At 43.2% G+C, this 22563-nt stretch overlaps 1 protein-coding gene across 1 annotated transcript in view; it reads left to right on the forward strand.

Moving 5' to 3' along the window:
* The first annotated feature begins 4308 nt into the window (after nt 1-4308).
* tln2b (talin 2b) overlaps nt 4309-22563 on the forward strand; it is a 48934-nt gene continuing 30679 nt past the window's right edge. Inside the window, exons 1-19 of the mRNA XM_071915542.2 lie at nt 4309-4444; nt 4539-4636; nt 4772-4901; nt 5561-5716; nt 6215-6357; nt 11044-11171; nt 11497-11560; nt 11743-11847; nt 13978-14133; nt 14926-15027; nt 15134-15210; nt 16558-16741; nt 17318-17431; nt 18269-18377; nt 19060-19268; nt 19515-19613; nt 20329-20496; nt 20930-21224; nt 22190-22356. Of these exons, the coding sequence (XP_071771643.2) occupies nt 4309-4444; nt 4539-4636; nt 4772-4901; nt 5561-5716; nt 6215-6357; nt 11044-11171; nt 11497-11560; nt 11743-11847; nt 13978-14133; nt 14926-15027; nt 15134-15210; nt 16558-16741; nt 17318-17431; nt 18269-18377; nt 19060-19268; nt 19515-19613; nt 20329-20496; nt 20930-21224; nt 22190-22356 (2640 nt within the window). The remainder of the gene's footprint in view (nt 4445-4538; nt 4637-4771; nt 4902-5560; nt 5717-6214; nt 6358-11043; nt 11172-11496; nt 11561-11742; nt 11848-13977; nt 14134-14925; nt 15028-15133; nt 15211-16557; nt 16742-17317; nt 17432-18268; nt 18378-19059; nt 19269-19514; nt 19614-20328; nt 20497-20929; nt 21225-22189; nt 22357-22563) is intronic.

The following is a 22563-nucleotide window of genomic DNA, read 5'->3' on the forward strand; positions in this document are numbered from 1 at the left end:
AAATCTGGTGGGATTAACACACCTGACCTTGACATTTCTCTCCACTGTGGAGTCGAACGGTAATTTCAGTGCAGAGTTGCAAAAAAAATCTGAATCGAAACAGATGATCAAGACAATAACAGATAGTTTGCGAGCCTTGTTTGCTATTACTTACACGTCTATATGACCCACTTTTGGACCGTGTGCTTGACTGTGTGTGTTCCGGGAAACACTAAGTGTTTGTCTCCAGAGAAATACTGTGGACCTGCAGGAAACTGACCCTGCTTTCAATCATACAGGGATAAAAGGCTAATGTTGCGCTCAGAGTGTCAGTGCAGGATGTAAAGATGAGAGAAAGGGAGGTGAGGTGAGGAGCGATTGAGCTTATTAGCATATCCTCAGCACGCACACGCGCTTTCATCCTGCCGCTCTCAACAATCTGCAGAACTGCTGATGATGGAATTATTTTCAACCCTCCACTCAATGCCATTGACACACTACATGGTTAAATTACAGCATAATAGTAGTCTACAAGCCTGGAGATACTATGCTATAGTAAATGCCAATTCAATGCGTTTGTGAGGTTAGCGAAGGCTGCATCCACTGTATTTTACTGCTATTTGACTAGCCATTTCATTTGAGCTTTGGGGTTGTTTTCAACTGTATTACAGCTTGTTAAAATCTCATTTTCTTCCTTTACAATAGTTCTGCTCGCTGTAGACATGCCATACTAATCTAGCTTTGATCCCAGAGTGGCTGTTTTTTGTACTCACAGCAATTGCTGCCAGTTGAGAGAGATGCCTGATTGTGTTATTAAGACCAGAGATGTCTGTATCTATTGTATCTATATTTCTCTCCTATACACAAATGCTACTTGAGGACACGCAGTCTAAAATGTCCTGTCTCTTACTGAATCTCTACTGTTTCTCCTGCCTGCGACCTCAGTTAAACAGCCTGACCTTGAAATTCATTTAGTGATGATGGGGGGATGGGTGAGGTTTGACGCTGTTAGACTGGGGGATTCTAATCACATTATAAATATATTATTACTGCCTCATCTCATTTCAGTCTAAATCTTGCATTTTATTGTGTTTCTTTCCTCCTGATGTTTTTCTTCTATAGGTCAGGAAGGTTTTGTCATCCTAAGGGATGAGTAATTACTTCATCAGAGTAAATTGTTGAGTGTTTGTTCTCCGTGTATCGCTGAATCTTCAGCTTCTCGTTTGTTGTGACTGAGAGAAATAGTCACTGTATGGAGGATAGGGAGAGAATCTTGTATGTCTTTGATGAAACATAAAGTATGCATTCGATAGACCACAATATACTAACTTTTGATGTAAATCGCAAGGGACAATATTGTACAATATTGTGGTTGACATGTGATTATGACTATTGCACTGAACACTTTTGAAGCAGCTGTAAGAGTTTGTTTACCCATCACAGCTGGAAATCACGGCCATGGCTCTCTTCCCATGTAGTCCAGGAATTCCTCCTCCAGGAGGACAACTGATCCTGGCTTGTGTTGTACTCTGCATGCTCTGCCTCCTCATATCCACACAGCATGAGAAAATGTTGCAAGCAGTCACAGGCATTTATTCTGGTATTGTTAATATGAAAACCACAAAATTGAAGTACCCGAATCATTGTTGTAGTAGAGGAGTGTTATTCTTTCCGACTTACACCCTCGATTATGCTCCAAAGGGTCATTCTACTCGAAATTTGATGTTCTACTAGAAACATTTGGAAGAACCGTCCAAACAAACTGATCAACCCTTGACAGACCGACATCACTTAAGTTTCCTGTCCAACTGTCTCCCTGGTTGTTGTGTGACAGACTGGTCCAGTAATGGCAGTAGTTATTGCTCTCAGGCTCTGTGCTGCTGCTGTTATTACAGTCAATCATTAGAGCTATATCCCCTCCAGATGGCTCCTGCCTTCCCTGGTCTCTATTGAATTGTCCATGTTTAAACTCCCCACCAAGCTGCTCTTTGGCCGTTTTCATATCATGTAATGTTTGGAGTAGTAAACAAACCTAATTTCAGTGCAGGAAGCTTTTCAGATGGGCAATTGATGGTTATGGGAGATGGGGTTTAAAAAGTACGGTTTTAGGTCCACAGTGATGTCGAAAAGGGTAATAAATAAGATAGATTCTTCTTAACAGAAAGTAACATAAGCGAGCTGATCCTCATCTCTCCTCTCTCCGAGATGGATCCATCCGTGCTTGAAAGCTGAGCTAATGAGGAGTTGGCTGCACTGGAGTGTTTGCACGAGGATCCTTGTGAAAAATGGGCTCTCACACCACTGTAAGCTCGGGGATTATGATTATCCTCCTGGGTTTCATCATGTGGCTTCTTCAGTACTTACTCTCTGAAGTGACTGATGCTAGTCACAACAGATACTAAAGTGATTGTAGCCATAATGTCAGACGTATTCCTCAGCGAACATCTGGTGTTGCAAGTAACCTTGGCTTTTTTGTCATCCCTCAACCATTATAGTAAGGCTAAGATGCAGCTGTCAGAAATATACTCTCTAGAGACAAAAATACAACACTTTCTGTGCACGCTATGTAGTGTGTGTGTGTGTGTGTGTGTGTGTGTGCCTGTGTTAGTGTACACCTTTGTATGTACCCATGTGGCCTGCTTTGCTGTCAGTTTGGGGCCTCAAGCTGCTTGTCTAGGAGAGAGTATCTGTGCAGCAGCGGGATGACAAAAACTCGGTGGGGCTTCTCTGCCAGGCTGTATGGAGGAGAGCCCATGCAGCGCCATTACCCCTTCTTCTTTGTGCCTGTCTTTGCCACTTTGCATGGAGAAAAGCTCAGGCAAGCAGGGGCTCTGAGGGGGGGCAATTGGAGAGGAGCGCCTGGCCATGACAGAGCCACAGCCACAGGCGAGCTCATTCACAACACCATCATTATAGAAAATTTACCTCTCTAAAACTAAACTCTGCCATGGCTCAAAGGGGCTTTGGATGAGCTATGAATCCTGACCACAAGTAAACTTTTTGTTTCCTACTGCGGCTATCCTAAAGCTCTGAATTATGTCAATTCGAAGATTTGAGTTTCTTCCTTCATATCATCATACCATGGCAAAAAAAATGCTGAATTTCTTATAATAGTGTTGACATAGACAATAGGGTACAGTAAAATCTATGCTTGGAAACTTTCATCTACTGTGAACTACCCATCTTTTGCAGCATTTATCAATACACAGGATATGATGTTAGTATCCCTTGTGCCATAATCCAAGGTGAGCATTCATATAGAGGCCCAATTCAGAGTTTAACAGAATGATATACTACCATACCAATGAGTACCATAGAAAACATCAGGCTACACTGTCATAAATCTACAGCACCATAAGACAGGCAGCAACATTCACCAGGTACCTACTCTAGTTTCAGCGTGAGTGAGTGAAACTAGAGCTAGAAAACAGTAAAACTAGAGCCAGAAAACTGTAACAAGATGGATCGGCTTTGAATGAGTAACAGAATAATTTCTGTAGTCAAAAAAATAGTAACGGGACTTTAGGTCTATAATATCTTTAATTAAAGGGCAGGCAGTCCCTCTGGTATAGATGGCCTTATTTTGAACAATTTACACTGTTCATGCCTTTCCCTGTTGACGCCAAGGACCAAATAGCAGAGAAAGCAATAGCACTGCAGTATAGGTCTCTTTTTCTTTTTCATAGATATGAGAATTTCAGAGTAGAGTACCTGAATTGATTCACCCTAATTGCAGTATGTGACAAACAGCCACTGATTTGTCTCAGAGTGTAGTCTGCTTCTGGCAGGGGGGACGTGAGCCAGGAAAAGCGCACATAATGATGCGGCTGTGGAATGTCATTTTCAGTGTTGTGACTTGGCTCCTGTTATTCTTGCCGATTAGAGAGACGTGCTCTTTTTCCCTTTTCGGCTGAAAGGTTACATTGCTTACCTTGGTTCAGCTAATGCTAAACACACTGATATCAGGTAGAACTTCCCCATACACCTAACCTTTTAATATGAGAGCAGTGGGGAGGAATGAAGAGCCGCTGAGGCAGTGCTGCCCGGCAACGCACATTCACTGTCACATGTAGAAATGTCCCTGAGGAGATAATTGTGATGATTTATTTTGTACCCTGTGGTGTTGTATTATACAGAGTCTTATCTGTCACCCCGTTTTTCATGAGAGCAAATTTTAATAATGGCCTGTTGATACCAAACAGAGTGCAGATGGTCAATTTGTGCTACTGGCCAGTAGTGTGAATTTACTATTTACACTCTAAACTGTTTCTGTCCCTGTTATGTTTTCCAGGTGTGAAGGTTGGTGAGGCCATTATACCACCCGCCAAGATGGTGGCCCTGTCACTGAAAATTTGTGTCCGCCAGTGCAACGTGGTGAAGACCATGCAGTTTGAACCATCCACGCCTGTGTATGATGCCTGCAGAATCATCAGAGAAAGGGTCCCAGAGGCCCAGACCGGACAAGGTACCAGATGACCAGATGAATGGCAAAGCTACTTTACATGATGGGAACATTTAGGCAGCTACATTTGCATGCTCTGTCTCTCTTTGTGTTTCAGCCTCAGATTATGGGCTGTTCCTGTCTGATGACGATCCCAGGAAAGGAATCTGGCTAGAGTCGGGTCGAACCTTGGATTACTACATGCTGCGAAATGGGGTAAGATTAAGTACTCACTTATATTGACAGAGGTTTTGAGGGGGATCTGAGATATTCATGCCTCCCTGCTTACAGTATGTTGAGGACGATCAGTAGTGTTGTTGGTGTCACCATGCTCCCGCTCTTGTTTCTCAGGATGTCTTGGAGTACAAGAAGAAACAGAGGCCGCAAAAGATCAAAATGCTGGACGGTGCAGTTAAAACCATCATGGTGGACGACTCAAAAACGGTCGGGGAGCTGCTTGTAACCATATGCAGTCGAATAGGTTAGTGATATACTCCCCGCTACAGCTGATATGAATCTTGTCAACCCATCGCCCAGGCTTGAATTATTCATCCTCTATCTTATTTTTAGTCCGAGGCATATCCAGTATCCACTACATATGGAGATAAAAGGTTCCCTTATGTTGCTGTGTTATTACATAAGTTCATGTTAGAACAGAAAGGCGTTTGTTAAGTACTTTGGAGCATTTATGTACGCTTGATAAAGTCCTAATCACTTTTTGTTTAAAGCATGATGGGCATGATTTATCAAGCTTGTTCCTGCTAAATGATGGAGTGTTCTTGTGAAGGCCCAGACAGTGCCATCCTCGCCTGTCTCCCTGGTGTTGCCGAAGCCGTGTATTTCAATTATACTGTGCCGCAATCAAGCTCAATTGGGTGAGGAGAAGAGGGACGTGTGTCTGGCAGATCTCTTTATTGGCCACTGTTTGTTTAGAGTAGGTCTTTCTGCTTGGCTTCTTCTCCTCCTCAGCTCCCATTTTAGTTTGCTGGCTCTGCACCAGCTTTCCTCGATAGGTGTTTCAAGGCAGAGAGAGGGAGAATGAAAAAGATAAAGAGAGCGCAAGAGAGCAGGAGAGAGAGTGTCTCCATCATGGCACGAGTTATCACGCTGGTCCTAAGCGTCTCTCCTCCCCCTTTTCAGGAATCACCAACTATGAGGAGTACTCCCTCATTCAGGAGACGACGGAGGACAAGAAGGAGGATGGGATGGGGACGCTGAAGAAAGAAAGAACCCTGCTGCTGCGAGATGAGAGGAAGATGGAAAAGCTGAAAGCCAAACTCCACACAGATGATGACTGTGAGTTTGAGAGCGGGCTTCTCAAAGCGGCCAGAAGTGTCGTCGACATCTTGATAGCTGTACACCCTTCCTATTTTTACATGAATGAATCAGACTCAACGCCATCATCTGAACATGTGCTTTATCACTCAAGTCTAATTTATAGCATGGACATATCAAAGTTTAATGAAATTAACACTGTTATCTTTTGCCCAGAGGACACCAATTAAATTTTGAAACATGCGAATATATAAATCACCCTCCAACTTTGGCTGAAAAATAGCTTTCTTCTCAGCAGAAAATAATGCGGATGACAGTCTTCATGCCCCGTCAAGACGTTCACTTGCCTGTGATTAATTTGGTAGATTGTCTGTCTAAGTCTATCTGTCTGCCTGTCTGCCTTTTCTAACTGCCTGATTAATTTCGCCATCAGTATCCTCTTCTAGTAAAATCTTTATCAAGTGAGTGTCAATTCATTTCAGTACGTATGGTAACAGAGTATGTATATTGATCTGATAGTGAACTGGCTGGACCACAGCAGGACATTCAGAGAGCAAGGAGTGGAGGAGAGCGAGACTCTGCTGCTCAGGCGCAAGTTCTTCTATTCGGACCAGAACGTAGACTCACGGGACCCTGTCCAGCTGAACCTGCTCTATGTTCAGGTAAGGCTATTCATCACATGCATATGCACGGACACACACTCATGAACACATACACACACATGCACTCATGCACGCCCGTGTGCATGCAGACTTAAATATTTCCTCTTGCACATTCAGACAATCGAGCTTCCTGATAATTATCCCTCATAGATCAATACTGTATGATGACTTGTCTATATTAGCCACAGTATACTGGCTTCAGCCCAGCTAGATTTAGCTCTGGTATGGTGCAACGTGGATTGCATCTTCTCGCAAATATTTGTTTTGTGAAGTAGACATCAAGTATATTATTTGTATTGCATTTTTGCTTTATTGGATAGCACAGTTGGGAATGAGGAAAAGCAGAGGAGAGAGAAGATGACATGCAACACAAATCTAGAGCTGGACCCAATCTCTTTATGCTGGGAGAGCACTCCATAGCCCACCATGACACAATTGTTCCAGTGAGGCTAATGAATGAAATATTGAAATACATTTAACAAAAGAGACAGGAGACATTCTAATTAGACTCAATAACCATTCGTCCTCTATATTGTAGCTTGCAGCCACCTTTTGTCCAGGTCTAGACAGATTGTGAAAGGTGGTTGGCTCAGATGCGGTCCAGACAGGTTTGACTTGGTTCTGAAGAGCCAGCCAGGCAGCAGCACAGCTAAACCTGGCATGTGAAGGCAAAGCTTCAGTCTTAGATGTTTAGTTCCTATGTGATTCCCTTCACCACAGTGTTCCACTCCCCTTCATCCAGCTGGCCTTGCAAGCTCACAGCCTTCTACATAGGTATCAGCACCACTACAGCTGCTTGTATTGCCCAAGGTGGGGCTCCAGCTCCTAGATGTCCAGGCTATTTTAATGTGGCTTTTTCACTTAGCAAAGGATGATCTGAAGCTGGGCATGTCTGGGTGAGGCTGCCTGTGTTTGCTGCTCTGCTTTTGCTGGTGTGTTTTGTGCAGCTTAGTTTTTCTCTCTCTCCCTCTAACTCTCTCTCTATCTCCCTCTCTCTCTATGTGAGTGTGTGTGTGGTTGGCAGCGCTGGTTCTACCAGTGTTGTAAACCAAGGGAGAGCTTCTGGCACCGGGGGCTCCCCTGGGGGGTCAGCTGAGTCGGCACCACACTAGTCAGGCTTTGCTCACTGCACACCTCACTGCATTCACATTAGCCCCTCCAGCCTTGAGGTGGGGAGGAGAGCTCCCCACTGGCACCTGGACTCACAGAGCAGGGTGTGGAGTACCCGCACACACACACACACACACATTCTGTCAGATAGAGAGAGAGAGCAAGAGAGAGAGAGAGAGAGAGAGAGCAGAAGAATGGACTGCAGAACATGCACACACAAATGAATGCAAGACATATTGTTCCAAAAAACACACGAATCATGTTGCATGCACTCCCACACGAAAATAAAAAGCTCTGATGTCGTGAGGAAAAAGCAGCACATATGTATAGTCATTCATATTTGACTCCCTTCATCTTTTCAAGCCCAGCTGCATTGGGAGTTCCTGAATATGTCCATAACAGACATCCACCCATAGATGACTCTGCTCTCCTCCCCTCTATCTGTCTGTTCCTGTTTGTACCTCTCTCTCTCTTGCCCTCATTTTCCTTCCCGCCTGTCTTCACTCCCTCCTCGATCTCATACACACTCTGACATAATCGCTCACGTCCCCACCCCTCTTACCCCAGCACATATTATAGTACAGTGCATATCATGCTCTCCTCACAACACAGACTCATATTTCCTTTCACAATAACAACCCCACCCCCGCCCCCGCCTCCTTTTTCTTCTCCGTTGCCCTTCCCCATCCATCTCTCCCTCTCTCTCTCTGTCTCTCTCTCTCTCTCTCTCTCTCTCTCTCTCATGCTCAGATTGTTACACAGGCAGATCACAGAGCCTCTTCACATGGCAGTGGCTCTAATTTGTCACTGTGTTAAAAAGGGCAGTCAGAGCCAGAAGATAGATGCCTTTCTTAGGCTGGATGGAACATACCCCAGGCTTCACATTCGCCCCCTGACTTATCTCACTGCGAGGCACGGCACGGACACACTCTCTCCTTTCACCCTCTTTTCTTTTCTTTTCTTTTCTTTCTTTTCTTTTCTTTTCTTTCACCAACCCAAACCCTGTAACCCCTCAGAAACTCAGTTAGTAGGTTAGTTCAGATTGTACTGATTATGATGTTATTGCTGGCATTTCTTTGGGAGAGCATCCTAGCGATGAGCTCAAATGTTTATTAATGATGTGAAGCTTCCATGATTTCAACCCCGCCCACACACACACACATAGTGGAAGCTCTGCCAGCAACAGACTAATCTCTTTTACTACACAGCCACTCCCTTTCTGTCATGTATCTATGCTAAGAACAGGATAAACCTCCACAGCAAGAGCATTGCCCTGTGCGTGATGCTCATGCACTTTTGCTCACTTTTCTTGATTATGTGTATTTATTATATGTACTAAGAGACAGAATAGTCCAAAGCAAGAACAAATGAGCCTTGAATCTTGTTCCAAAATGCTACATATCCACTAGAAAAAAACCCAAAACAAAATTAAACGAACAAAATACATATACATATATAACCCGAAGTTCATCATTCAGTATAGAGGATCCAGTACCAAGTACCATTATTCCCTTTTGTGCAATAGTTTTGTAAGAGGTCAATCTTCTGGCATTTTTTTTTGCTTTATTGGAATATTTACATTAGAGAGAAACAGAAAAAATGGGAGATGCCATGTGAAAAAGGTCCATGGTTGGCTTTGAAGCCAGGACATTGCTGGTATAGCATGAGCCGTAGCCAACTGAGCCACCAGGACGTTCCCTCTCCATGTTTTCATGCTGGCATATTTGCACATTGCTTCCAGAATAAGCTTGTGTGTTGTGCAGGTCATGAGGATCTTTATTATTCATTTGCTCATTGATTTATTAGCGAGCCTGTTGATCGAACACAGCGTGCATTTAGTTGCTTAAGTGTATCCCTATGTCAGCATTTATTTTTATGGCCGTATTATACTCTGAGCTCTGCTGGGGCATGGTGGACTGGTCGACCTCAGCATTGTAGCCTTAGGCTGTATGTGTCACCGCTTCTGATGTCTTGTGGTTCACTTCCACTTGTGCAGCTCCATTAGAATGTCCTAGAAATCAGCGCCTGTATCGCTTGCCATGTCCACTATGAGAGATTCAGGGTCTTGCCTCGCTTTCTTCTCTATGGGCAAGAATGGTAAAATGATACTCTAGCCAGTCATCTTCCACACAGAAACAACGGGTTGGCCAAATGGACACATGTACCTGCAGGACTTCTCATTATTCAGAGGTTTGCTTATTGATTTGAAATGATCCAGTCACGGTTGAATTCAGTTTCACCAATGCCCTTTATTTAGATATCATTGAAAGCAACTCCGGGAATAGTAATGCCAGACTGAATAATGTAGCTAAACAAAGCAATGTGGAAATTCAGGATGAAGACTGGTCCCTAGCTGTTCTCTTTCTCTTTCTCTCTGTGTACGGGGGGAAAATGGTGATGGTGGCTTTTCTGAATAAATGAGGTCCACTGGCAAATTCAGCATACACCAAGCAGCACTTATTTCAAAATTTCAACTTTCATAAATAGCTTGCCTGTTATTCCTACCATCTTATTCCACCAAAATGCACTATGGGTGGCAGTGAGCAGTGTGTCAGGGCCAACTTTGGAGTGTCTTCTTGTGTTCAGTAAGAGCTTATATACTCCACTGTGAATTAGACTGGGGAAATGGCTTGATTGCCAGTGGAGGAGATTGTTGTCCTCATAACAGCAGTAAGCTGCAGTTTAGTTTGCCGTTGATGTAGGCCTAATGGGACGTAAGAATGAGATGAGTTGGGCCTGTGCACTGATATGCTAATGCTAAAAGCTCTGATGGAGCCTTTCTCACTGTCAGCTAGCCTCTCAGCTTTGGGAGCCATTAATCTTGCAGCAGTGAACTAGAGAGAGAGAGGGGGAGAGAGAGAGAGAGCTGACTGCCCCCTGGAGAAAACAGCATATACTGACAACCATTTGAAAGATGTCAACAAAGGCTTCTTCCCTCTCCAGCTTCCTAAACGGTAAAGATAATGTAGACAGCCTGCTAGAGTGTGGAGTTGACTGAGAAGGCATTGAAATATAAGCGAGTTTCAGCTGCACCAAACAGACTTTGCTGTATTATTGTGCTTCACAAAAAAATCATTCAGTCTTTAGATTTCTTAATGATATGTTTAGGACTATTTCGTAATACAGATGGGATATTGTAAGAGACTGATGTGTTTGTATGATGTCTTTTCCTTTTTAATAACACGTAATGGGCTGTGATGACAAATTGTTGACGCTGTTACATTTGAAAGCCTGGAGAATGGCTTTTATTGTCACAAACAAATCTTATTTGGCTCCCCTGTGTGAATGAATCTAAGTTATGTGTTTGTGTGATGTTCCTGTTCTGGAAATACACTTACTTATTCACTTAGTACTAGACACCCTCTCTGAAGCTACATTCAAAGCACAAAACGAAGTGCTCATTATGGAGCTCTGTTGGGTGAAATCCTGGATAATTCTCTTCTCTTCCTTTGTATTTCTATGATTTTTCCTGGATCTGCATGTGAGAGCGTGTGTGTGTGTGTGTGTGTGTGTGTGTGTGTGTGTGTGTCTCACTTACTCCCCCCCTCTCCTTTCATCCGTCTGCCTCTCCTCTAGGCCAGGGATGATATACTGAACGGCTCCCACCCTGTCTCCTTTGATAAAGCCTGTGAGTTCGCTGGGATCCAGGCTCAGATCCAGTTCGGACCCCATGTGGAACACAAACACAAGCCTGGATTCCTGGAGTAAGCTTCCCTTATCAGAGAGATGCATTAACACCAACATGAACCTCATTCGTCAAACACTCCGCACAGTGTGTGTTGTGCTTTTCACATGTTCAGTTCACAGCCATCCATATACAGCGGTTATCTCCTTGCACTTCGGTACAGGCCATTCCTTCAGGGATTTCCTCTGCTGGAATGCTCAGGGGTGATGTCAGCTGTTACAACTGCTGTCTGATATGTAGGCACTAGGGCAAGAATGACCTCATATGTGGAAGTATGTTAATAGAAAAGGAAATGCCTGTAGCGCAAAAGAGTAACCGTGTAAAAATGTTATTTATCTCCATAGCCTGAAGGAGTTCCTACCTAAAGAGTACATCAAGCAGAGAGGGTCCGAGAAGAAAATATTCCAAGTATGTACATTATTATAGCGCTGTTTAGAATGTCATGTATATATTATGTTTGCCCGTGGAGAATATATTAATTGCTTCTGTGTTTGGGCATGAATTGACAAAATACATTATGTAGATCACAGTGTCTAAGGCATATTAACGGGTGTAATGTTAATGAGATCTCACTGTTGTTCTCTGCCCAGGATCATAAGAATTGTGGCGAGATGACAGAGATCGAGGCAAAAGTGAAGTATGTGAAACTTGCCAGATCCCTCCAGACCTACGGAGTGTCCTTCTTCCTGGTGAAGGTAAGGTCCGACACCAGTCCCGACGACTTGATTAGGGGGGGTTGAGCAACACAGAGCAATCAGGAATCAAGAATAAGGTGAATAATCTGGCGCTAATTTACACATTTGGTAGCCCAGTAAATGGGGAAATTAGTGGAAAAGATGCAAAATGTTCAAAACAAAAAACAGAAACCATGGCTAAAATAAGCACATGCTTCCCAGTCTGATTTATCAAGTGAGCAAGTGACAATTCTCCATGTTAGTTCCCTGATGCAATGGCCACCCTTCATCTCTCTGCATTGAAGATGAACTTGGCGTTCATATTGACCTCTCATCTAAACAAATCCGTCATACACACTCGACACACATAGCACACTAGACAATATGCATACATTTCTTTCAAAAGCGATTTCTGCAATTAATAATTACTGAGCAATATCAATTTAATGAGTAATCTCGTTACAGCTAACAGACACATAAATGCTCCAGTACTAATGAGTGGCAGCTGTTGTCATTAGAAAGCTGTTGTGATATACACTGTCAAACACGTATGGAAACATGTCGAAAACTCCAAAAGATTTATATTCCCATTACAACAACAAACCAGCAGATTCACTGTGGAAGACCGAGCGTTTGCCAGGCAGTAGCACCACACAGTGCTTTGAAATGCTTGTGACGATGGCAGTTCTGTGCTGGTTTGGTGAACGGAGCAGTGGAATGGGAGTGCAGCGTGCGAACATGATGAAGTCGCACCAGCAGGTATTTTAAGAGCTCTTTGGCAGCAGCCCATTTGGTCCTGTAGGAAAAAGAGGAATAGTGCTGTTGTCTGCTATGGTCTTAATGGACTATAAATGGAATGTTTGGCCCAGTAGTTAAAGCAGACTGCAAGGTCAAGATTCTCTTTGTGTGTGTGTGTGTGTGTGTGTGTGTGTGTGTGTGTGTGTGTGTTTGTGTGTGTGAGAGAGAGAGAGAGAGAGAGAGTGCACGTGTGAGTCCACATTTGCAAGCGCTGTCTGTGTGCGAGGTGGAAATGTAGTGATGGAGATTTCAAGAAACTGTTAAATAATTCACTCCGGCTGCACTCTTCTCTCGCTGCTAGCAGAGGCAAAAAGCACAGACTCATCTTCGTTGAAGCACAGTCTGAGAGTTTGTTGTAACCTTCCATTTGTCATCTGTCAGTCTTTAATCACCACAGGTTCCTAGGACAAGCTCTCTTTTGCTGTAAACTTCACAGATATGGAAGGAAATAAGTCTGCGTGTGTGTGTGTGTGTGTGTGTGTGTGTGTGTGTGTGTGTGTGTGTGTGTGTGCAGCCGTGCGTGCAGGTCTGTGTGTGTTTCAGGCCAATAAAAGACTTCTGACATTGATCCACCCTTCTGTTGTGAATTCCTGCACCAGCAGATGTTCCCAAACCTTAACCGAGGTTAAACGATGTGTGATACGATCTCATTCTTTGCCACGCACTTCAGATTAGAAAATCGAACTTCCTGCTTGAATACAACCCGGATAACTATGATGCTCAAGTGGCATAACCAAAGACAATGGAGGTTTTGAATAAATCTCTATACATAGCTATCGTGATTACTGGGATAATGTTATCTGTCCTTGTGTTTAAGAGCATTGAACTGTTGAAGTTGTTCTACTTCGTGGCTTTTGTTCCATTCTCAGAGCTCTACATTTTGACCCAGAGATGAAAACAATAGCCCGGAGGCATGAAAGGTATTTTGAACTCCCCCGTCTCCACAAACCGCTAATTTCTGTGTCGTCCTCTGCACCCCTGGAGGAAAGCCAAGTGTAGGCTCAAGCTCTGAAGTGAGCTGTAATAGATTTTCAGTGGGCAGAGAGGAGAAGGCACTGGAGCCAGGCGGGCAGAGAGATGGTGGAAGCTCCATGCTGGTGTGCTGACAGTGACTAAAGCCTGGGGAGACCCTGCTCAATAGAGCAGCAGTTAAACAAGGCTGAACTCTGCAGGGTCACTTCGCTTCTGCCCCTTTCCTCCTCCTATTGGGGCTTCGAGCCTCAGACACAGCGTGCGTGTTACAGCAGCACCAGCGGAAGCGCACAGCAATTTTGCGTTCATGCCTTGAATGAATCATCTGTGTAGGTGTTTGACACCTACAGAAATGTTGTCTGATGTTTTCCTATCCGACAGGAAAAGATGAAGAGCAAAAATAAGCTGGTCCCCCGGCTGCTGGGGATAACCAAAGAGTCGGTGATGCGAGTGGATGAGAAGACGAAGGATGTGGTGCAGGAATGGCCCCTGACCACAGTCAAGAGATGGGCTGCCTCCCCCAAGAGCTTCACCCTGGTACTGTCCCATTCTCTCCAACAAGTCCCCAGCCCCACTTAGGGAGTCAGACTCATAATCTTATGTGTTTCTACTGTACACAGTCAGGTTTACACAACTCTACATCAGGTATCTATTCTTTCCCAGATTTTCATTTTCCCACACAAACAGCATCGTGAAGATTGTTGAGACCTCAAACTACAATATTGAATGTTTTCTGCATGCTAGTCGGCTATTTCATCCGAGTTTACAATAGATGCCAGGGGAAGAATATGGAGAATTTGGATGTTTTATTCATCTGAAGGCTTTTTCAATTTTGTATATCGGCTGTTGTCAACAGCACTCTCTTTTTTCTCCCCACATTGTCTTATTAAGCCAGACTGCTCTCAACTGGAAAGCAGTACTCCATTTAAAGATTGATACAATATGCAAATTAAAGAAAAAATACTTGGAGGTATATTTGCCAACATTGATTTGCACTGAAATATTTCACCCGTCTCTCCATAGAATGCTTTGAAGTGAGTAGTTTTGCGATTCTGAAAACGAGAACATCTCATTTTTAATCAGCTCTTTGAAGAAGTTGGATGTGGTGTGGAAGCCAGTCAATTTTTCTTTTCATTAATAGTATGAATGATGAAGGTGTTGCCAGGACAGTTTATGCAAAGCTTCACCCTCAGTAAGGCATTTTTATATTTCATCTGTGAAAAGACTGTAAAGCTCGTTAGGACGTAAAAGGAGAATGTTGGAATACTGAGAGTTTAAGGACACTTGGTTTGCCCTGAATCTCTGCTCTGTCTTCAATACACTCTAAAGGATTTTGGAGAGTACCAGGAGAGTTACTACTCGGTTCAGACTACAGAGGGAGAACAGATCTCCCAGCTTATTGCTGGATACATCGACATCATACTCAAAAAGGCAAGTAATTATGAATCAAACGTAACAACTTGGTGAATTACAGTGCAGAATATGATCCCTAGCATACATTGTTCACTGTGATTTCTGTTGTTCGTCTTCTCTACAGAAGCAGAGTAAAGATCGTTTTGGCCTCGAGGGAGATGAGGAATCCACCATGCTGGAGGAATCGGTCTCCCCTAAGAAGTGAGGAGGGTTCATGTACTAACCACTGCAGGGTCTTTGCACTGCTAAGCACAGGAGTATGCTGACCAGTCAGATTCAGGCAGCACAGCCTAGTTATTCCTCATGTGAATTTAAACCTCACAGTTTAATTGTGCATATAATTACATTTCTGCATGCCCAGCATAGTACCCCCAAGAGGAGTAATGTTAGAATTAAACACACAAACAGCGTTTTGAATTTTGAAATAACACGGACACCAGTCTCTATATACCAGAATAGAAATTGGTCTTTCTTGTGCAATTTTTGTTTCAAACCTAAATACAAAAACTGCCTCAGGGTAAAGCTACTACATTATCATATTAATTCACAAAGGAAAGCTAGATTGTTTGGAATACACGAGTTAAGATATCATCTTGTTGGAAGCTGTTTTCTTCAATAATTGTCATCTCCCAGTTGGTTGCCGTCTCTCCTGATTCTGCTTTGTAGCTAAGGCAATGAAGGTAATGCAGATGGACCAGCACTCTGTCACACAGAGCTTGGAGACGTGTTGATATTGGAAATCCGCACGGCTCCTAGTGAACCCACTCTATGACAGAATGGGGCATGATATTCCTGCTGCTTATGGGCCAATTGACTCATGTTGTGGTTCTCAGCACAAAAACATAATTGCTGCCTCTCAAAACAAGCTATAATTAACCAATAGAGTCGGCAGCATCTGTTGAGCAGGGCAAGAAAACAGACATTTTTCTGAGCAATATTTTTTCAGTTGTTATTATCTAAATGAGTAAAAGTTAGATTTTAATAGTTAAAGATCCACTCACAAGTAACGGAAAAGCAACTACTGAACTATAAACTCTGAGAGATCACCGTAATCCCATAGTGAATTTCCTTTTTGATCCAAAATGACATTGTCCCTCTTCACAGGCACAAGTGGTCACTCAATAATTTGAGGAGCATAATGCCTTCTCAATGACCAGATCATAGAGACAATCATCTAAAAATGTGATGGCAGTTGATATAACCATAGGCCTTGCCGTAAAACACCATTACAAATTCACCATCCCTGGGTAAAATCATTATGCTGGTGTTTCTTTTATTTTGACCATATATTTCTGATCTTTCCACTGCACACAATCTCATTTAGATCTTGACTTTGGGCAGCAGGATGACTTAGTGGTTTGAGAAACTGCCCATAACCAGCAGGTCACAGATTTGATTCCTGCAGCAGTGAGCATTTGTAGCATACACACACACAAAGAAACAGTTTCCGAAATTCAGCTGTAAAAGCTGCTGTAAAATTAATTTTGAAAAACCTGTTTTCTCATGCACTTCCTATCTCTTTCTCTGTCTCTTTCGCTCCTATCTTAGGTCCACAATCCTGCAGCAGCAGTTCAACCGGGTGGGTCGTGTGGAGCACGGCTCAGTAGCACTACCAGGTATCATCCGCTCGGGGTCCATCGGCGGCCCTGACACCTTCAATATGGGTTCTATGCCCTGTGCCCAGCAGCAGATCACCACAGGGCAGATGCACAGAGGACACATGCCCCCACTGGTGAGTATGACCATTTTCAATTGCAAACGCAGCAACAGCAAACATGTCGTCCCTTTGGAATAATTCCCTCTTGTAATTTTGAAAATATAGGCCTATAGTGCCCCCGCTGGGCTCATCTCTGTAATTTTGAAAATGGTGGATCACAGTGGTGAGATGCATCATTCCCCCAAGTTTTGTCAAAATCCTATCAGCGTCTGAGATACCATGTGTGACACATGGACGAACAACAGTGTAGCTCCCTCCTTGGGCTGATCAGTGTCATTTTGAAAATGCCGTAATGCAGTTGTGAGATGCATCATTCCCCCAAGTTTGGTCAAAATGTGATCACTCCCACAATGAACAATATGACAATAGGACTGTGTTTGAGAGCTGGAATGAAGAGTTCTTCACACTCGCACTAAAATACCTGTCTGTCTCCTGCAGTTTATGGGCATCACTTGCAAGATTAATATTTTCTTAATTTTGCACTTACACAAAATGCATGCAATGCATTTTAGCCCATTTTGTGTTGTCATTTACTTATGGTATGTCTTGGTTATACATTAATACAGAGTGTGAAACGTGTTGTCTTATCAGAGTTTGGCCCAGCAGGCCCTGATGGGGACCATCAACAGCAGTATGCATGCAGTGCAGCAGGCCCAGGCTGACCTGGGACATGTAGATAACCTGCCTCCACTGGGCCACGACTTGGTGAGTTCAGCCCATAGTTCTCCTTAAAGCCCCCATCCCCCTCCCCCACTTATGTATGCCTGCTTTCTCTATATAATAGCCTGTTCTGTGAATCTTTTCTGTTCAGTGAAGATTTAATTATTTTGTATTTTGTTTTAAATCAGTTTATTGAATTCCTAGGTAACACTTTACAATAAGGGTACATTAATTAAGGGTTAGTTAATGCTTAATAAGCATTAACTAACCCTTAATTAACAGTTAACTAATCATTTACTAATGGTGTTCATGTTAACTATTATTAAGTAATTAGTATTAATTTATACATTATTTAATAGTCATCTTTATAAACTATTAAATAATGTATGAAGTAATACCTTAGTTAACATGAACACCATTAGTAAATTACACATTAGTTAACTGTTAATTAAGGGTTAGTTAATGCTTATTAAGCATTAACTAGCCCTTATTAAGCATTAACTAACTCTTAACTTAGTATACCCTTATTGTGAAGTGTTACCAATTCCTACATTCCTACTAGTATTAAATAGTATTGTAAAAGATGCCGCCTTGGCCTTTCTTTCTCTCTCTCACTGACACGATGTGCAAGCGAAGCCTTAGAAACAGTCAAGCATTCATATCACACCAAAATCCATCTTATTTCTCAAATTCCATATAATTAGGTGGTAGAACTGACTGTAAATATGGAGGATGTGTTTTAAAGCTTGAGATGAGTATTTCCAAAGCTGTGGGAGTTGTGAAGCCCTAGTCCTTTAATCCTTGCAGAAAAAGTTTATATGAGCTGAAAATCACCCACTGTGATGAAAGTCAATAGATCTCGTTTTCCTCCTCTGCTGAAAGGCATCCAGGGTTTGGGTTCAGAACAAAGTGGATGAATCCAAACATGAAATACACTCTCAAGTTGATGCCATCACCGCTGGAACAGCATCTGTGGTCAATCTCACTGCAGGTGAGTGTCCAGAAGAATACTAAAATGCCAATATGGAATATATCTTTTTCAGTTTTCATTCATTTCCTTTCACCAGAATTCACCAGAATTCTTGTTTATGAAGCCTTTGCTGGACAAAGCTCTAAAGGAAATCGCCCTGTTATTAAAAAATATTGTTTATCTGAAAGTCTTAGCAACCCCCAGCGTGTAAATCAATAAACATGTCAAATGCACACTGCGGATGGACCCTGAGTTCTCCTTTAATAATGGAGCATTTCCCATTTTCCCTGGTAAATATTTCTATTGATAAATAAATCTTGAACATGTTGTTCTGAAGCTCGACTTACTGGCAGTGTCTTGCCTTGCTCCCCCTATTGCTTGGCACAGCGCCAGCCAAGTTCCTGCCAGCCTTTTGCTGGGTTTTAATCTTACCTAGCCATCTGTTAGATGGCACTTAGACCCCCCCCCCAACCATCCAATAGAAAGTTTTTCTTCTCCACAGTCACTTGCTCCATCTACGTACTTATCTCCATGGAACCATGTCAAATGGGCGCTAATTATGACACTGACACTGATGTGTGTGTTACAGTATTTGACAGGCAAGCTGCCCCGTGGATTAGGTAAATCAATGTGGCAGCAGTGCAGCAAATTAAGATGCACAGCAGAGGTACGGTATCTAATGATGGTGATCCGTCCTCTGCAGGTGAGCCTACAGAAACTGACTACACAGCGGTGGGCTGTGCCATCACCACCATCTCATCCAACCTCACGGAAATGTCCAAGGGCGTCAAGCTGCTAGCAGCACTAATGGACGATGAGGTGGGCAGCGGTCATAAGCTGATGGGTGCTGCCAGGACGCTGGCAGGCGCTGTATCAGATCTGCTCAGATCTGTTGAGCCTGCAGCCGCAGAGGTGAGACGCACTGACACTGAATATTGTACTGACCTGGCCTTCATTCTGCGCTGTATCCCAGCAGATACAAAGACACGCTTAACATTGCATGTTTTTCTTTTTATCAATGTCCTGGTGAAGATATATTACGGTAGTGTTTATTGGTGTGATTTTCGATCCAGGAGTCTGTTTTAGATAATACATGGAAGCCTGTGTGAGAGCAGGCCAGGCCAGTGTAATGAATGTGATGATGTCATCCCCATGCAGCCCAGACAGACGGTGCTGACTGCAGCAGGAAGCATCGGTCAGGCCAGCGGAGACCTGCTCCGTCACATGGGGGAGGGCGAGACCGATGAGAGGTTCCAGGTTGGACACCACCCACACACTGTTCCTATGACACTGCTGCCAAACAGGAAGACACATATACTCCTAGACCCCCTTTTACATTTTCAACACACGCTTATGTAATGACTTCAGGCTTTATTATTAGACCATTAGTTTATGTGAAGTTCATGACATTGTTTCAGGAGGAGAGCTTTGAGTATTGAAATGACAACACAGTATGCCAGACACCCAATAGCATAAGCTTATCCACAGCCTTCACCATCTGCCTCATTTATCCCTTTATATTACAGTCATATTCATTTAACTGGCACATACACATCCTCTAGTTTTCTTACATCCTTACATCCTTACATTACCTCCTCTTTAGTATTTATCCTTTCAAGAAGGCATGGTATACTGTATGCACAGTCTTGGTCTCCATGATCTTAGGCCAACACTGCTCTGCTGTATACAGGTTAATGTAGTTTGCAATCATAACTTAATATTATATTTATTCACATAGTATATCGTATTATTCACTATCTACTTCATTATCACTAGCCGTCTCTTATTAAGAACTCACCCTTTGCACTGTTACAATAGGATCTTTCCTTGTACAGCAGATATCCAGTATACACACCATATGATTAAAAATAATGAGTTGAAAACATAAAGATTGTAGACATCAATAGACCTTCCTTGGTCCCTTCCCACATGTGCGCAGCTGTGTTAAACGACATTGATGAATGTGTTTCAGGACATCCTGATGAATCTGGCCAAAGCAGTGGCCAATGCAGCTGCTATGTTAGTCCTGAAGGCCAAGAACGTGGCCCAGGTGGCCGAGGACACCATGCTGCAGAACCGGGTGATCGCAGCTGCCACTCAGTGCGCCCTGTCCACCTCACAGCTGGTGGCCTGCACCAAGGTACTGATCCAAAGCCTATTCAACTCAACAGCCCGTGTAGTAAAGGACACAGCACAAGCTAGGGGATGATCAGAGTAGAATGGCAGCTGGGAATTAATTACAGTAGCTGCTTTAGCTCCGTCGACTGCAGGCTTATGGTCAGTTCTCTTTTAATTCAATTCATGTGAGAGGTTGATTTTCTTTAACATCCAAAAACTGAACTTTAAAAGGTTTGTGCATCATATCCTGAATTAAATAATTAAGAGTGAATGCTTTATCATTAACTAATGAACAGCAGTTTCATTTTACATGTTAAAATGACTGAACTGAAAGTGAATTGACCAACACTTGGTTGGATGAAACAGGAATTAGATGTAGTCTGTCGAATTTCAAAATAGTCTTCAAGAGTTTCTGATTGGCTCGAGTTCTGTGCCCATGACTGTCTGCGGTGCAGGTGGTGAGCCCTACCATCAGCTCCCCAGTGTGTCAGGAGCAGCTTGTGGAGGCAGGGAAGCTGGTGGACCGCTCTGTGGAGACCTGTGTCAAGGCCTGCCGCTCGGCCAGCGACGACGGGGAGCTGCTGAAGCAAGTCGGGGCGGCAGCCGGTGTGGTGAGCCAGGCTCTCAGCGACCTGCTGCAGCATGTCCGCCACTACGCCAGCTGTGGAGAGCCCATTGGACGTTACGACCAGGCCACCGACACTATCATGAACGTCACAGAAAACATCTTCACTTCCATGGGTGACGCCGGTGAGTTCAAGGGAGAAGCAGGGGGAGTGTGGAGAGATAGAAATGGTTGTGAGTGAGAACAGAGATTTCTGATCAGTTTGGTATTCCATTAGTTTGTCACAAATCAGTTTGCTATCTATTATCCAAGGACTTGGAAAGTTAAAAAAAGATGCTTGTCATCTGTTGATCTATTCTGAATCCTTTCTTTCTTGTTCTGATGTAATTTGACTGGGAGGGACTTAAGATATTGTCAGGTTATGTTTCATATTAAGTGATCTTAAAAATTCTCCTGCTGAAACATTTTCAAAGCTCAGGGTATTTGTTATGGTTCAAGCCATGAGGCTGAAGAATTTCCAAACTCAGCCAATCCTCAAGGGGTTGTAGAAAACATGTCATCCAAAACCACTACAGAGCTCCCAATCTGGTCTCAATCAGCGTCAGGGAGGCTTTGAAACTTAAAAGGAAACACATGACCTGGGCATTTTTTGTGAAGGCAAAACTCTTTCTTTCCCAAATCATCAAAAAAAGAAAGAAAATATGTAGCCGTAGATCAACATTCAGTGATCAGAGTTCATTCTGGAGATAGAGAGTATTGCTTGATTCCCAAGGCCAGGATGTAGTTGTAAAGCACCTAGATGTCTTGTCTTTCATAGTCTTCTCCTGCTTGAGTTATTTCCAGCTGGTGGTGGGTGTTTGGGAAATACAGTTTTTTATAGCAGGTGTGTGTGGGGAGATGTGTTCCATGTTACATATATTTCTAAAACTCTAATTTATGTGAGAGAGGATGAGTCACTACAAACCTTCAGCTGTAAGGATACATGAAGGTGAAAACCATGGTGCGACTCCTAAAGAGTAGGACAATCAAATAAATATCCCACTGTTAGCTGTTCAATACTGGAATGTACATTTTCTTTCTGTTCTGTGCGTGTACATGTGTACTTGTGTACATGTGTACTTCATGTGTGTGCATCTGTATGTGTAAACAGGGGAGATGGTGCGACAGGCCAGGGTGCTGGCCCAGGCCACCTCTGACTTGGTCAATGCCATGAGATCAGATGCTGAGGCAGAGGTGGATGTCGACAACTCTAAGAAACTGCTGGCTGCAGCCAAACTGCTGGCTGATGCCACAGCTCGTATGGTGGAGGCTGCTAAGGTAAAATAGTGACAAGGTTACTGTCCAAATGTAATCCAGTAAAGAATTAAACATGTAACTGGTAATGTAATCCACTGTAATACTCCAATTTAGTAACATAATCTGATTACTTTCAGTTACGATGATTAACTATGTTGATTTATTCCAATTTAAAGGCTTTAATTTGAATATGGTTGTTACAACAATGTACAACTACTATTAACTGTT

This window comes from Centroberyx gerrardi, chromosome 4 (genome assembly GCF_048128805.1).
Source record: "Centroberyx gerrardi isolate f3 chromosome 4, fCenGer3.hap1.cur.20231027, whole genome shotgun sequence".
NCBI lineage: Eukaryota > Metazoa > Chordata > Actinopteri > Beryciformes > Berycidae > Centroberyx > Centroberyx gerrardi.